Raw genomic sequence first — 15,641 nt, forward strand, 5'->3', positions numbered from 1 at the left:
AATTATTTTTCAAAAAAAACTTGCATAGGGTAACTAACCACTTTCTGAACAAATTTTTAGATAACATTTAAGAATAAAGTACATCATCTAAAAGAATAAAAGTAAAAGAATAAAAGTTTCAGAGAATTTCAGGAGTTGATATTTAAGGTATTCCCAAAAGTTGTGGCCCTATTTGGACATACACTTTAAATGAAAGTTAGCTGATTTTGTAGATTGGCTAATTTTTGTTGATTTTCCCAAAATTTTTCGGGTATTATCAACAGTTACAACTCTTGAAAATCTCCAAAACCTTTATTCACCAGGATATAAGTACTTCATTTTTAAATCTCAAAGAAAAATCCGTTATCACGTTAGGGTTTTGGTAACTGTTTTTTTGTTTTTTTCTTACTATGTAATATTTTGCAAATATTTTTTATGAACTCTATACAGACAGATGGGCGTAGTGAGGGGGGGAGGGCAGGGGGGCAGCCCCCCCCCCATAGACCTTCTAATTTACATTTGATATGGCTGAAAAAGCAGATGGTTTGAAAAAAGTAGTTGATAAAACTCCATCACACTATCGACTTCCCTCCCCCCTAGACAATATGCTGCCTAATACTGCTTACGCCCATGTGCAGACATTAATAACAGCTCTGGAGAAACTCAGACTATTCAATAAGAATAAAGCAAGGTGCAACTTGCTTACCTTTCCTCTTATGGGTTGGATGCTGAAGTGGGTAACTTTGGTTATCTAATAATACAAGTTGAAAGCAACCTCTCCATTGGGGGAGGGACGGCTGGAGGCACCCCAAATTGAAACCCATTATGGGTTTTGATATATTCAAGGTGTAAAATCAAAAAAATTCCTCTAAAAAATTGAATATGGGAGGGGATATGAATTTTGGATGAGCTATGGGCTATGGTCCTCAAACAAATGAGCTATGGTCCTCAAATCGTACATATTAAAAATCCTTGAGTATTTAGCTCAAACAAAGTGCAATTTGCATAGTTTGTCGCTAACAAATTATTGAAAGAATAAGCTTGGGGATGTTAGAGGGTCCATGGATCAGTCTATGCCTGCAATCATAGCGGTTGAAAATCCTTGCCTAACGGGGCCTCTAACAAGGTGCAATATGCCTGTCTTTCTGCAGAAAACGGTTGAAAGAGGGCTGGGGAAGATGAAGGGCCATGGACTCACTTTGTGCTTCCTAATAATAATATTTAAAAATCCTACTATGAATTTAGTTTAACTAAGGCGGGCCCTGCTTACTTTCTTACTAAAAGTTTGTCAGGTGTGTGTGTTTTTGTGTTAAGAGGGGATATCTAAGGCATATATTAAGCTCACTTTGGTGCTCCAGTCAAGTCAAAGATATTCCAGGATTCCACTTAAAGCAAGATGCAATATGCCCATCGTTCTGCTAAAAACTGGGCTGTTGGAGCGGCGGCCAAATGTTAGTGGAGCACTTGTCCACAATGGATCTTCAGTTGTCCAAATTAAAAGTCCTTGTGTCATTATGATGCAAAGAAGGTACAACCATCCTACTTTTTACCTAAAGTTGACATGAGGGGATAGAGGGGCCAAGGTTTGTCTTCAAGTTGTAAGAACAGTCACGATCCGTTTTGTGTCTGGTGAGTTTCTCAACAAAGAAGTATTTCATAAGAATTTTCAAATGGTTTACCTCATAAGGTACTTCTTGAAGGAGTATTGATTAGTGTTAAAAATGAAATTGTATCTCCTTTATCTTAAAAGTTGATTTTCCTGCTGTTGGCCCACTTTCCAATATCACCAAGAAAGGAACCAAGAGAAACTTCAAATTTCTGTAGTAATGAGAGAACTATTAAAGTTAAGGAGGCGTATGTTATATCTTTCCCCTGTATTTGTCCCAAACACATAGAATAAAATAACAAAGTAAACCAAAATCACGTATGAAAATGTCGCCAAGTTGTAAAAGCATACTTTCGAACCTGAGGGAGTTTTCAATTTTTCGGAACTTTAACTTTTATTTTGTTTTCTAAGAAAACATGTTTGTAATGGACCCAACAATTCATGTAACATTTCAAGCACTTTCAGAATTTAATTTAGCTTCAAATTTAAACTGCTGCTTGCTGGCTTGTTTGCATAAACAGAGCTTTCTACTCGAAAACCAAAAAATGGCTCGAAGAAATTGAAACAAAAACAGAAGCGTATCAACTTCAGATAGTTCTATGTGACAAACTTTAGAACTCCACTTCGGCTCTGCTCAAGGTCAAGCAAAAGCCAAATTTTAGGCCCCCGAAAAAAATTATGCATAAAGTAATGACATTATGCATAAAGTAATAACAATTATGCATAAAGTAATAAAGTAATAATTTTCCAAAAGTAATAACATATCCATCAATTCAGCAAAAGGTCTCCATTATCTTTAAGACTACTTAGGTTCAGCCTTTACCACTTCCTAGTTATAAACTGAATTTGGAGCAAGAAAAAGTGAAAAATAACGAAGGCGAAGTTTTTTAACATAATAAGCAAAATGGATATAGATGATTGTATTAATATCTATTACCTTTAATCCAACCTCTTATAATGATAAGTGAGATAAAGTATCTTTCAGTGTAAATGCATAGGAATCGGGTAGTCTCAGAAGTTGATCGGGATCAATTATGTAATCCTTGAAATGTTAAGGTGAAAATGAAGAATATTTGCTTATCAGATGACCAAGTATATCTCTTTCAAATTTGTAATAGCATGCTTTTACTGAGTTCATCTTTTTATGTACCCCCATGGTAGAACTGTAAATATTTGTTTTTGCCTAGCCTGAACACTGGCGGATCCAGGGGGGTGCCTCCTAAAAATTTTCGGGTGCCCTCTTCCCCTGTATTTTCTCTTTTTCTCACTCTGTTTTTTAGAATAAATTTGTCAATTTGGTCAATTATTGGCACTTTTTTCATATTGCCCCCTCCCCCAAGATTTTGCTCATTTGCGCCCTTGTCACACTGAGCCCCCCAAGATTTTGCTCTAGATCCGCGCCTGACCCTGGGGAGGGACCTATACGCTCACTCCTCTTCCCAAAAATGAAAATAAATTTGTGTGTGTGTTTTTTTTGTTGTTGTTTTTTATCCTGGATGTTTTACAGATCCATCTTGACAGTGGGATAGAGCCGACGAATCCTTTGCTAGGACCAATCTATGTTTCCATAGCTGATACTTATAAAGATCTTGGTGAGCTAGAGAAAGTTGTGGAATTTTACAAGAAGGAGATACATTGTTACCTTGATGATGAAAAAGAGGTATGTTTTCTATTAGCCTACTACAAGTAGAAAGAGAAAATGCGCTTTCTGAATAGGTTAACTATAATTTAATTCGAGGCTCAGATTTTGTAGTAGGTTTGCTAAGTATTTTTTGCTAAGTATATTGTATTTACTATGTTTTACTATATCTGAAATTTTATGGTCTGCATTACACATTTAGAAGTAAATCAAAAGACGCAAATGGTGAATTATATCAGAAGTATGGCTATTCGGAGCGAAGTTTTATCACCTACACGCTTAATTTTACTCTTGTCTTTTCAGTTTTTTTTCTTGTCTTACTTCGTGAACACAAATGAAAAATTCTAATAAAAGAGAATAAAATTAGGGTTGTAAGTAAGTGATGACTTGCACCAATGTTCATAAAAAGAGCACTAGAAGTTTCAACTTTGTTTCAAAAAGTTCCATTCGGTTACGGATAGTTCGATGAGAAAAGAATAGTGGTTCGATGTGACCAGACTTGGTAAAAAAAAGAAACAAAAACAAGTAATTGCACAAAATTAACTTTATGAATTAAATAGAACTTATCAAATTATTGAAATATTTCCTATAAGTTAAATATAGCACCTAGATTCTCTTATTAGTTGGAATGATAGTATTTTTAATACGTTTCTAAGACTGTACCGGTATTTTCTATCTCGTTACGATTTACTTCATAAGGTTAGTGGTTTTTTTTTTTTTTTTTTTTTTATTTTTTTTTTTTTTTTTTTTTTTTTTTTTTTAGCTCTGAATACGGACTGTCTGAGGTACTTGCTGAAATAGCTGCTTTTGTCTTTTCGTTTCATTTCTTTTTTGCTGTTTTAAAATAACTCTCCTTTCTTGGTTTCTTAAATATTTTTATATTTGTTTACAATTTGTTCGTTTTTGTCAAACGCAATATCATTCTTCTTAATTCTCTTTTATTGAATTTGGTACGCTTTTTACTCCCTAGCTTGGTCTATTTTGAAAAATGTTATCTACTAATCATCAAGTAAAAATTAATCTCATTCTGCACGAGTTGCTTAATACAGTGACTATCCTTTCGTAGGATTATAATTTTTTTTTTTTTTTTTTTTTTTTTTTTTTTCATACCCGGGCACTTCGTATAGAAGGAGTTGTCTTAGAAACTTCAAAAAGGGCTCACTCTATTTAAAATTGGAGTGGCTCATTTCCTTTTTAAAAGTCGGAAGGAATTGGAGGGCGACTAGCCCCCCCCCCCCCACGCCATTCATTTCCACAAATACATCCAATCAAAATTTTGAGATAACCATTTTGTTCAGCGTAGTTTATTTCCAGATAGAAATTATGTTTTTGAGGAGGACATTCCCCCAGAGCCCTCAGGGCAAGGGTTTTAAGTTATGCCCTTGGGGCATATAAGGTTTTTATAGAAGGTGTTGTCGTAGAAACTTCAAAAAAGCTCATTCGATTGGAAATTCAAAGGGCTAGTGCCCTTCTTAATAGTCGAAAGTGATTGGCCCCCACGCCCATCATTCCCCCAAACACGTCCAATAAAAATTTTGAGATAGTCATTTTGTTCAGCGTAGTTGATTTCCAAATAGAAAATATGTTTTAGAGGAAGACACTCCCCCACAACCCTCGGGGCAAGGGTTGTAAGTCATTCCCTGAGGTAGTCCCCGAAGCCGCGCCACGCCGACATGACGTCGGCGAATGTGTGATTTAGTATTGGCGGCGGCGCGCCGCCTGGCGCGCCGAAATTTTTTTGGCGGCGCGCCGATTTTTCTGATTAAAAATAATAATAAAAATTCCACTTCACCAAGCACGTTCAACCTCAACTTGATTTTAGTAAAGATTTTTAAATGGTTGGCTAAAAACATACAATAATAATAAGACAAAAAAGGGATTTGTTAGGCCGTGTGGAAAGTGTTTTTGCTCACCGTCGATCAGACTGAGTAGAATTCTCATTTTTAGCCACTAGACCCAGGGAAACCTATGTTGTGTTTATGTTTAGCATCGCATTGTTCCTATAAAATCCCGTGTTTAGTTATTCTCTTCTTGTTAATGATTTGGGCTAATGTGTGCATAACTTTCAAAGGTTGAAGTTCAAAAATCTCCTGCTCATCAAGTACATACGAAAAGGAAGGGAAAAAAACAAATAGCAATCTCAAAAAAACACTGTATATAAGGCAAATACCATGGCTTAACAACACCAACAATTTTAAATCAGCGGCTATATCACTTTAGTTACAATTGATGTAACAAAAGTGAGATCTAGTACTAGCATTGGACCTTGAGGTCCCACAGAATGCCGCAAATGGGCTTCTTCTTTGTATCTGCTGAAATAAGTTGTTTTTATAAGGGAGAACAAACCCGCACCTTTACCATAGGGCTCCTGCGCCCTACACTACAGCGGGAACTAAACTGCATCTTTACCCTCTTTTCTTATCAACACGGAATAACCCTCCAAAATCCTTTTCTGAAAGAAGTGGTCAAGTTATAAAGTTTCAAGTCAAAGTTTAAGGCTACTTCAACTTCAGTGTGCTCTGCTCACTTTGCAAAAAAAAATTTAATTCATTTCCATATATATATTTCTATACTAGCTCTTTTCCAGATTAATTAAAAAAAAACGTTGTCTACAAAATAAGTTTTTCAAATATAACCGAAGAACTCCATTAAACAAAAATGAGCAAAAATAAAATCAAACAATCTACCAAGCGGGGCACTAACACAAATCAGCATCGATAAAAAAATGAAACCCAAAACGAACCGAAATTACAATAAATAACCGAGTCAAACTCAAAACGAGCTTATGTTAATTTCTGCTCGTTTTGAGTTTGACTCGGTTATTTATTGTAATTTATGTTCGTTTTGGGTTTCATTTATTTATCGATGCTGATTTATGGTAGTTTCACGCTTGGTAGATTATTTAATTTTATTTTTGTTCATTTTTTGTTTAATAGAGTTCTTTACTTTTCTTTTAAAAACTTATTTTGTGGAAACAGTTTTTTTAATTAATTTTTCTTCGTTTTATATTGACATAGTCTTTTCAGGGAAAAAGAAAATAATACTTGTAAATCTTTTCGTTTTTTTTAAGAATTTATAGTTTGGCCGGCTATTTGTATGCTGGAAATTTTTTTTTTTAGAAATTTTAAACAACATAAACCCTTTTAAAAATACGGACTGAAATAGATGTGTTTAATTTAGTTTCATACCTCCTCTAGTTAACCTGAAACGGAAAACTTGATACCATTCCCCAAAAAATCTGTTTACTTCCTATGATAGCTTGGATACACTCACACTATTTTGATTTGGCTAAATTTTAGGAGCAGAAGTAGCCCCGAAGTTTGAACATAATACCCTCAGTCGTTCTTGGGATACTGCTGAGATGCCTTATGGGGAATTAGCATTAACTCAGTACATTTTAATTTAATCTTAAGGCAACATTTACTTTTTAAAAATAAAGCAAATGGGAGGGTGGGCGTAGAAGGGGGATTAATTTCCCTCCAATCACTTTCGACTATAAAAAAGGACATCACTCCTTTCCATTTTCAATCAAATGAGCCCTTTTCAAAGTTCCTACGACAGCTCCTTTGATATGAAGTGGCCTGGTCTAAACAACAACAACAACAACAAAATGATACATTATACCCTCATCAATTTTTACTATCAATATGTCAAACCTTCCAATCACTTTCGACCATTAGAAAGGGCACTAGCTCATTCAATTTCAAGGCGAATGATCCCTTTTTGAGTTTCTACGACAACACTTTCTATAAACACCTTACATCCCCCGGGGTATAAATTACAACCCTTAATCTAAGGGCTTTGAGGGAGGTTGTGATCCTCTAAGGCCTAATTTTCAGAACTTTCAACTACGTTAAACAAAATGGCTATCTCAAAATTTTGATTGAATATGTTTCGGGAAATGGCGGGTGTGGAAGGGGTGTTAGTTGCCTTCCAATCACTTTCAACTATTAAAAAGGGCACAACCCACTCCAATTTCAAATTGAATGAGCCCTTTTTGAAGTTTCTACGAGAAATTCTTCGATTCGAAGTGCCCTGGTCTAAAGGAAACAAACAATAAATAATGCATTGTGCCAACATCGTTCTTATATGCCCTCAGGGCATAACTTAAAACCCTTGCCCTGAGGGTTCTGGGGAGTAACCTCCTCAAAAACATATTTTCTCTCTGGAATTCAATTACTCTGAACAAAATGGCTATCTTAAAATTTTGATGGGAGGTGTTTGGGGAAATGGTGGGCGTGGAAGGTGTGTTAGCTGCCATCCAATCACTTTCGACTATTAAAAAGGGCACTAGCTATTCCAATTTCCAATCGAATGGGCCCTTTTCGAAGTTTATACGACAACTCCTTCGATACGAACTGTCCTTGTATGGAAAAAAAATAACACATGGTGCCAACACTGTTCTTTACTTAGGCAGCGCGATTGCGCTGCCTATGATAAGATCCTAAATTACCTTATGCTCTTTTACCTACCTCTTTTCATCCGAAAAATTAGAAAGAACATGAACAGAATTTTAAAGTGCAAGTTATAATTTTTGTTTCAAGAAAAATTTCTTCTCCTTCCAACGAACCGATATACATGGCGAACCCAAGATGACAGTATTTATCTTTAAGAAGCAGATTAGTCGGGATGACGGTTGAAGCCCGGAGGACGATATCGATAAGCAAAAAAGAGCGAAAAAAACGGCGGCGTATTAGTGACGCCGCCGCCGATAGAATCAGCGGCGGCGTCAGCGCGCGGATGCAAGCTTGGTGGCGCGCCACCGTTTTTTTTCGGCGGGGCGCCGCCGACTTTTTGGCGCGGCTTTGGGGTCTACCCTGAGGGCATATAAGAACGATGTTGGCACAATGTACTATTTATTATTTTTTCCTTTAGAGCAGGGCACTTCATATGGAAGGGGTTGTCGTAGAAACTTCAACTTGGCTCATTCGATTGGAAATTGAGACTTCTAGTGCCCTTTTTAATAGTCGAAAGTGATTGGAGGGCAACTAGCCCCTCTCCCCCAAGCCCATCATTCCCCCAAACACACCCAATCAAAATTTTGAGATAGCCATTTTGTTAAGCATAGTTGATTTCCAGATAAAAATATGTTTTTCAGGAGGACACTCCCCCACAACCCTCAGGGCAAGGGTTTTAGGTTATGCTCTGGGGACATATAAGGTTTTTATAGAAGGCGTTGTCGTAGAAACTTCAAAACAGGCTCACATGATTGGAAATTTGAAGGGCTAGTACCCTTTTTAATAGTCGAAAGAGATTGGAGGGCAACTAGCCCCCCCCCCCACGCCCCTCATTCCCCCAAACACATCCAATCTAAATTTTGAGATAGCCCTTTTGTTCAGCATAAATGATTTCCAGATAGAAAAAGTGTTTTTGAGGAGGACACTCCCCCACAACCCTCAGAGCAAGGGTTTTAAGTTATGCCCTGGGGGTACATAAGGTTTTTATAGAAGGCGTTGTCGTAGAAACTTCAAAAAAGGCACATTCAATTCAAAATTCAAAGGGCTAGTGACCTTTTTAATAGTTGAAAGTGATTGGAGGGCAACTAACACCCCCCCCCACGCCCATTATTCTCCCAAACACATCCAATAAAAGTTTTGAGATGGCCATGTTGCTCACCGTAGTTGATTTCCAGATAGAAAATATGGTTTTGAGGAGGACATTCCCCCAGAGCCCTCAGAGCAAGGGTTGTAAGTTTTACCCTTGGGGCATATAAGGTTCTTATAGAAGGCGTTGCCGTAGAAACTTCAAAAAACTGTTCATTCGATTAGAAATTCAAAGGGCTAGTGCCCTTCTTAATAGTCGTAAGTGATTGGAGGGCAACTAGCCCCCCTCCCCCCCACGCCCATCATTCTCCCAAACACATCCAATTAAAATTTTGAGATAGCCATTTTGTTCAGCGTACTTGATTTCCAAATAGAAAATATGTTTTAGAGGAAGACACTCCCCCACAACCCTCGGGGCAAGGGTTGTAAGTCATTCCCTGAGGTAGTCCCCGAAGCCGCGCCACGCCGACATGACGGCGGCGAATGTGTGATTTAGTATCGGCGGCGGCGCGCCACCACGCGCGCCGCAATTTTTTTGGCGGCGCGCCGATTTTTCTGATTAAAAATAATAATAAAAATTCTACTTCACCAAGCACGTTCAACCTCAACTTGATTTTAGTAAGGATATTTAAATGGTTGGCTAAAAACATACAATAATAATAAGACAAAACAGGGATTTGTTACGTCGTGTGGAAATTATTTATGTTCACCGTCGATCAGACCGAGAAGAATTCTCATTTCCAGCCGCTAGACCAAGAGAAACCTATGTGTAGCTTATGTTTAACATCGTATTGCTCCTATAAAATCCCTTGTTTAGTTATTTTCTTTTAGTTAATAGTTTGGGCTATGATGTGTATAACTTTCAAAGGTTGAAGTTCAAACATCTCCTGTTCATCAAGTACATACGAAAAGGAAGTAAAAAAAAACAAATAACAACATCAAGAAAACACTGTATACAAGTCAGATACCATGGCTTAACAACACCAACAATTTTAAATCAGCGGTTACATCACTTTAGTTACAACTGATGTAACAAAAGTGAGATCTAGTGCTAGCATTGCACCTTGAGGTCCCACAGAATGCCGCAAATGGGCTTCTTCTTTGTATCTGCTGAAATAAGTTGTTTTTATAAGGGAGAACAAACCCGCACCTTTACCATATGGCTCCTGCGCCCTACACTACAGCGGGAACTAAACTGCATCTTTACCCTCTTTTCTTATCAACACGGAATAACCCTCCAAAATACTTTTCTGATAGAAGTGGTCAAGTTTATGACGTTTCAAGTCAAAGTTTAAGGCTACTTCAACTTCAGTGTGCTCTGCTCACTTTTCAAAAAAATGTAATTCATTTCTATAGATATATTTTTATACTAGCTCTAGCTCTTTTCCAGATTAATTAAAAAAAACTTTTTCTACAAAATAAGTTTTTCAAAGAAAAGTAAAGAACTCCATTGAACAAAAATGAGCAAAAATAAAATCAAATAATCTACCAAGCGGGAAACTACCACAAATCAGCATCGATAAAAAAATGAAACCCAAAACGAACCGAAATTACAATAAATAACCGAGTCAAACTCAAAACGAGCTTATGTTAATTTCTGCTCGTTTTGAGTTTGACTCGGTTATTTATTGTAATTTCTGTTCGTTTTGGGTTTCATTTATTTATCGATGCTGATTTATGGTAGTTTCACGCTTGGTAGATTATTTAATTTTATTTTTGTTAATTTTTTGTTTAATTGAGTTCTTTACTTTTCTTTTAAAAACTTATTTTCTGAACACAGTTTTTTTAATTAATCCCTCTTCGCTTTATATTGACATAGTCTTTTCAGTGAAAAAGAAAATAATACTTTGTAACTTTTCATTTTTTTTAAGAATTAATGTTTTGGCCTGCTATTTTGTATTCTGGAAATTTTTTTTTTTAGAAATTTTTAACAACATAAACCCTTTTAAAAATATCGACACAAATAGATGTGTTTAATTTAGTTTCATACCTCCTCTAGTTAACCTGAAACGGAAAACTTGATACCATTCCCAAAAAAATCTGTTTACTTTCTATGATAGCTTGGATACACTCACGCTATTTTGATTTGGCTAAATTTTAGGAGCAGAAGTAGCCCCGAAGTTTGAACATAATACCCTCAGTCGTTCTTGGGATACTGCTGAGATGCCTTATTGGGAATTAGCATTAACTCAGTACATTTTAATTTAATCATAAGGCAACATTTAATTTTTAAATATAAAGTAATTGGGTGGGTGGGCGTGGAAGGGGGATTAATTTCCCTCCAATCACTTTCGACTATTAAAAAGGACATCAGTCCTTTCTATTTTCAATCAAATGAGCCCTTTTCGAAGTTCCTACGACAGCTCCTTCGATACGAAGTGCCCTGGTCTAAACAACAACAACAACAAAAAAATGATAAAATATACCCACATCGATCTTTACTATAAAAATGTCAAGCCTTCAAATCCCTTTTGATTATTAAAAAGGTCACTAGGCCTTTCGATTTCCAATCGAATGATCCCTTTTTGAGTTTCTACGACAACGCTTTCTATCAACACCTTATATCCCCCAGGGCATAAATTACAACCCTTAACCTAAGGGCTTTGAGGGTGGTTGTGATCCTCTAAGACCTAATTTGCAGAACTTTCAACTACTTTAAACAAAATGGCTATCTCAAAATTTTGATTGGAAGTGTTTCGGTAAATAGCGGCCGTGGAAGGGGTGTTAGTTGGCTACCGATCACTTTCAACAATTAAAAATGGCACAAGCCACTCTAATTTCAAATTAAACCGGCCCTTTTTAGAATTTCTGTATCGTCTTCTTTGTTACGAAGTGCCCTGCTCTAAATGAAAAAAATAATACATAATACATTTTGCCAACATCGTTCTTATGTGCCCGTAGATCACAACTTAAAACTCTTGCCCTAAGGGTTGTGGAGGAGTAAACTCCTCAGAAACGTATTTTCTCTCTGGAATTCAATTACTCTGAACAAAATGGCTATCTTAAAATTTTGATGGGAGGTGTTTGGGGAAATGGTGGGCGTGGAAGGTGTGTTAGCTGCCATCCAATCACTTTCGACTATTAAAAAGGCACTAGCTATTCCAAGTTCCAATCGAATGTGCCCTTTTCGAAGTTTCTACAACAACTCTTTCGATACGAATTGCCCTGGTATGGAAAAAAAATAATACATTGTGCCAACATTGTTCTTTACTTAGGCAGCGCGATTACGCTCCCTTTGATAACATCCTAAATTGCCTTATGCTCTTTTACCTACCTCTTTTCATCCGAAAAATCAGAAAGAAAATGAACAGAATTTTAAAGTGCAAGGTAGAATTTTTGTTTCAAGAAAAATTTCTTCTCCTTCCAACGAACCGATATACATGGCGAACCCAAGACGACAGTATTTATCTTTAAGAAGCAGATTAGTCGGGATGACGTTTGAAGCCTGGAGGACGATATCGATAAGCAAAAACGAGAGAAAAAAACGGCGGCGTATTAGTGACGCCATCACCGATAGAAACAGTAGCGGCGTCTGTGTGCTGATGCAAGCTCGGCGGCGCGCCCCCGTTTTTTTTCGGCGGCGCCCCGCCGACTTTTCGGCGCGGCTTTGGGGTCTAACATGAGGGCATATAAGAACGATGTTGGCACAATGTACTATTTATTATTTTTTCCTTTAGAGCAGGGCACTTCATATGGAAGGGGTTGTCGTAGAAACTTCAACTTGGCTCATTCGATTGGAAATTGAGACTTCTAGTGCCCTTTTTAATAGTCGAAAGTGATTGGAGGGCAACTAGCCCCCTCTCCCCCATGCCCATCATTCCCGCAAACACATCCAATCAAAATTTTGAGATAGGCATTTTGTTCAGCGTAGTTGATTTCCAGATACAAAAAATGTTTTTAAGGAGGACACTCCCCCACAACCCTCAGGGCAAGGGTTTTAGGTTATGCTCTGGGGACATATAAGGTTTTTATAGAAGGCGTTGTCGTAGAAACTTCAAAACAGGCTCACATGATTGGAAATTTGAAGGGCTAGTACCCTTTTTAATAGTCGAAAGAGATTGGAGGGCAACTAGCCCCCCCCCCCCCCACGCCCATCATTCCCCCAAACGCATCCAATTGAAATTTTGAGATAGCCCTTTTGTTCAGCATAATTGATTTCTAGATAAAAAAAAGTGTTTTTGAGGAGGACACTCCCCCACAACCCTCAGAGCAAGGGTTTTAAGTTATGCCCTGGGGGTACATAAGGTTTTTATAGAAGGCGTTGTCGTAGAAACTTCAAAAAAGGCACATTCAATTCGAAATTCAAAGGGCTAGTGTCCTTTTTAATAGTCGAAAGTGGTTGGAGGGCAACTAGCCCCCCCCCCCCCCCCGCCCATTATTCTCCCAAACACATCCAATAAAACTTTTGAGATAGCCATTTTGTTCAGCGTAGTTGATTTCCAGATAGAAAATATGGTTTTGAGGAGGACATTCCCCCAGAGCCCTCAGGGCAAGGGTTTTAAGTTATGCTCTTGGGGCATATAAGGTTTTTATAGAAGGCGTTGCCGTAGAAACTTCAAAAAATCTCATTCGATTAGAAATTCAAAGGGCTAGTGCCCTTTTTAATAGTCGATTTGATTGGAGGGCAAATAGCCCCCCCCTACGCCCATCATTCCCCCAAACACGTCCAATAAAAATTTTGAGGTAGCCATTTTGTTCAGCGCAGTTGATTTCCAGATAGAAAATATGTTTTTGAGGAAGACACTCCACCACAACCCTCGGGGCAAGGGTTATAAGCCATTCCCTGAGGGCATATAAGAACGATATTGACACAATGTACTATTTATTATTTTTTCCTTTAGAGCAGGGCACTTCATATGGAAGGGGTCGTCGTAGAAACTTCAAAAGGGGCTCATTCGATTGGAAATTGACAGTTCTAGTGTCCCTTCTAATAGTCGAAAGTGATTGGAGGGAAACTAGCCCCCCCCCACGCCCATCATTCCCCAAAACACATCCAATCAAAATTTTGAGATAGCCATTTTTTTCAGCTTAGATGATTTTCAGATAGAAAATATGTTTTAGAGGAGGACACTCCCCCAGAGCCCTCAGGGCAAGGGTTTTAAGTTATGCCCTGGGGGCATATAAGGTTTTTATAGAAGGCGTTGTCGTAGAAACTTCAAAAAAAGCTCATTCGATTGAAAATTCAAAGGCTAGTGCCTTTTTTAATAGTAGAAAGTGATTGGAGGGCAAATAGCCCCCCCCCACGCCCATCCTTCCCCCAAACACATCCAATACAAATTTTGAGATTGCCATTTTGTTCAGCGTCATTGATTTCCAGATAGAAAATATTTTTTTGAGGAGGACACTCCCCCACAACCCTCAGGGCAAAGATTATAAGTTATGCCCTGGGGGCATATAAGGTTTTTTTATTGAAATCTTTGTCGTAGAAACTTGAAAAAGGGCTCATTCGATTTAAATTCAAAGGGCTAGTACCCTTTTTAATAGTCGAAAGTGAATTGAGGGTAACTAACCCCCCTTTCACGCCCACCTTCTCTCCAAACACATCCAATCAAAATTTTTAGATAGCCATTATATTCAACGTAGTTAAAAAATTGGGAAATTAGGTCTATAAGGATGACAACCCCTCCCCCCATCAGCCCTCGGGGCAAGGGTTTTAAGTTATGCCCTGGGGACATATAAAGTTTTTAATGAAAGGCAACTAGCCCCCCCCCCCCCACGCCCATCATTCCCCCAAACACATCCAATCAAAATTTTGAGATAGCCATTTTGTTCAGCGTAGTTGATTTCCAGAATAAAAAATAGGTTTTTGCGGAGGAAACTCCCCCACAATCCTCAGGGCAAGGGTTTTAAGTTATACAAAGGGCTAGTGCCCTTTTTAATAGTCGAAAGTGATTGGAGGGCAACTAGCCCCCCCCCCCCCGCCCAGCCTTGCCCCCAACATAACCCAACAAAATTTTGAAATAGCCATTTTTTTCAGCGTAGGCTAGTTTATTTCCAGATAGAAAATATGTTTTTAGGAGGGCACTCCCCCACAACCCTCAAGACAAGGCTTTTAAGTTATTCTCTGGGGGCATATTAGGTTTTTATAGAAGGCGTTGTCGTAGAAACTTCAAAAGGGGCTCATTCGATAGAAAATTAAAAGGGCTACTTCCCTTTTTAATAGTCAAAAGTGATTGGAGGGCAACTAGCCTCCTCCCCCCTCACGCCCATCATTCCCCTAAACACATCCAATCAAAATTTTGAGATAGCCATTTTGTTCAGTGTAGTTGATTTCCGGATAGAAAATGTCTTTTCGAGGAGTACACTCCCCACAACCCTTGGGGCAATGGTTTTAAGTTATGCCTCGAGGTCATATAAGATTTTATAGAAGGCGTTGTCATAGAAACTTCAAAAAAGCTCATTCAATTGGTAATTCAAAGGGCTAGTGCCCTTTTTAATAGTCGAAAATGATTGGAGGGTAACTAGCCCACCACCCACGCCCATAATTCCCCCAAACACAACCAATAAAAATTTTGAGATAGACATTTTATTCAGCGTAGTTGATTTCCAGATAGAAAATATGTTTTTGAGGAGGATACTCCCCCACAGCCCTCAGGGCAAGGGTTTTAAGTTATGCCCTGGGGGTATATAAGGTTTTTATAGAATGTGTTGTCGTAGAAACTTCAAAAAAGGGCTCATTCTATTTGAAATTCAAAGGGGTAGTGCCCTTTTTAATAGTCGAATGTGATTAGTGATATTTTCTTGTTGTTGTTGTTTAAACCAGTGCACTTCGTATCGAAGGAGTTGTCGTGGGAACTTCGAAAGGGGCTTATTAGATTAAAAATAGAAAGAGCAGCTGCCCTTTTTAATAGTTAAAAGTGAATGGAGGGCAGCT

At 38.0% G+C, this 15,641-nt stretch overlaps 1 protein-coding gene across 2 annotated transcripts in view; it reads left to right on the forward strand.

Moving 5' to 3' along the window:
* The window catches only part of LOC148956066 (tonsoku-like protein), a 252,279-nt gene that overhangs the window by 104,158 nt on the left and 132,480 nt on the right, over window positions 1–15,641 (forward strand). For both annotated transcript variants that reach the window (XM_089092042.1, XM_089092127.1), the window contains one exon: window positions 3,093–3,245. In XM_089092042.1, coding sequence (XP_088948168.1) covers window positions 3,093–3,245 — 153 coding nt within the window. The remainder of the gene's footprint in view (window positions 1–3,092; window positions 3,246–15,641) is intronic.

The sequence above is a fragment of the Artemia sp. Qi Xiang Cuo genome, chromosome 1, assembly GCF_049724085.1.
Source record: "Artemia sp. Qi Xiang Cuo chromosome 1, ASM4972408v1, whole genome shotgun sequence".
Classification (NCBI taxonomy): Eukaryota; Metazoa; Arthropoda; class Branchiopoda; order Anostraca; family Artemiidae; genus Artemia; species Artemia sp. Qi Xiang Cuo.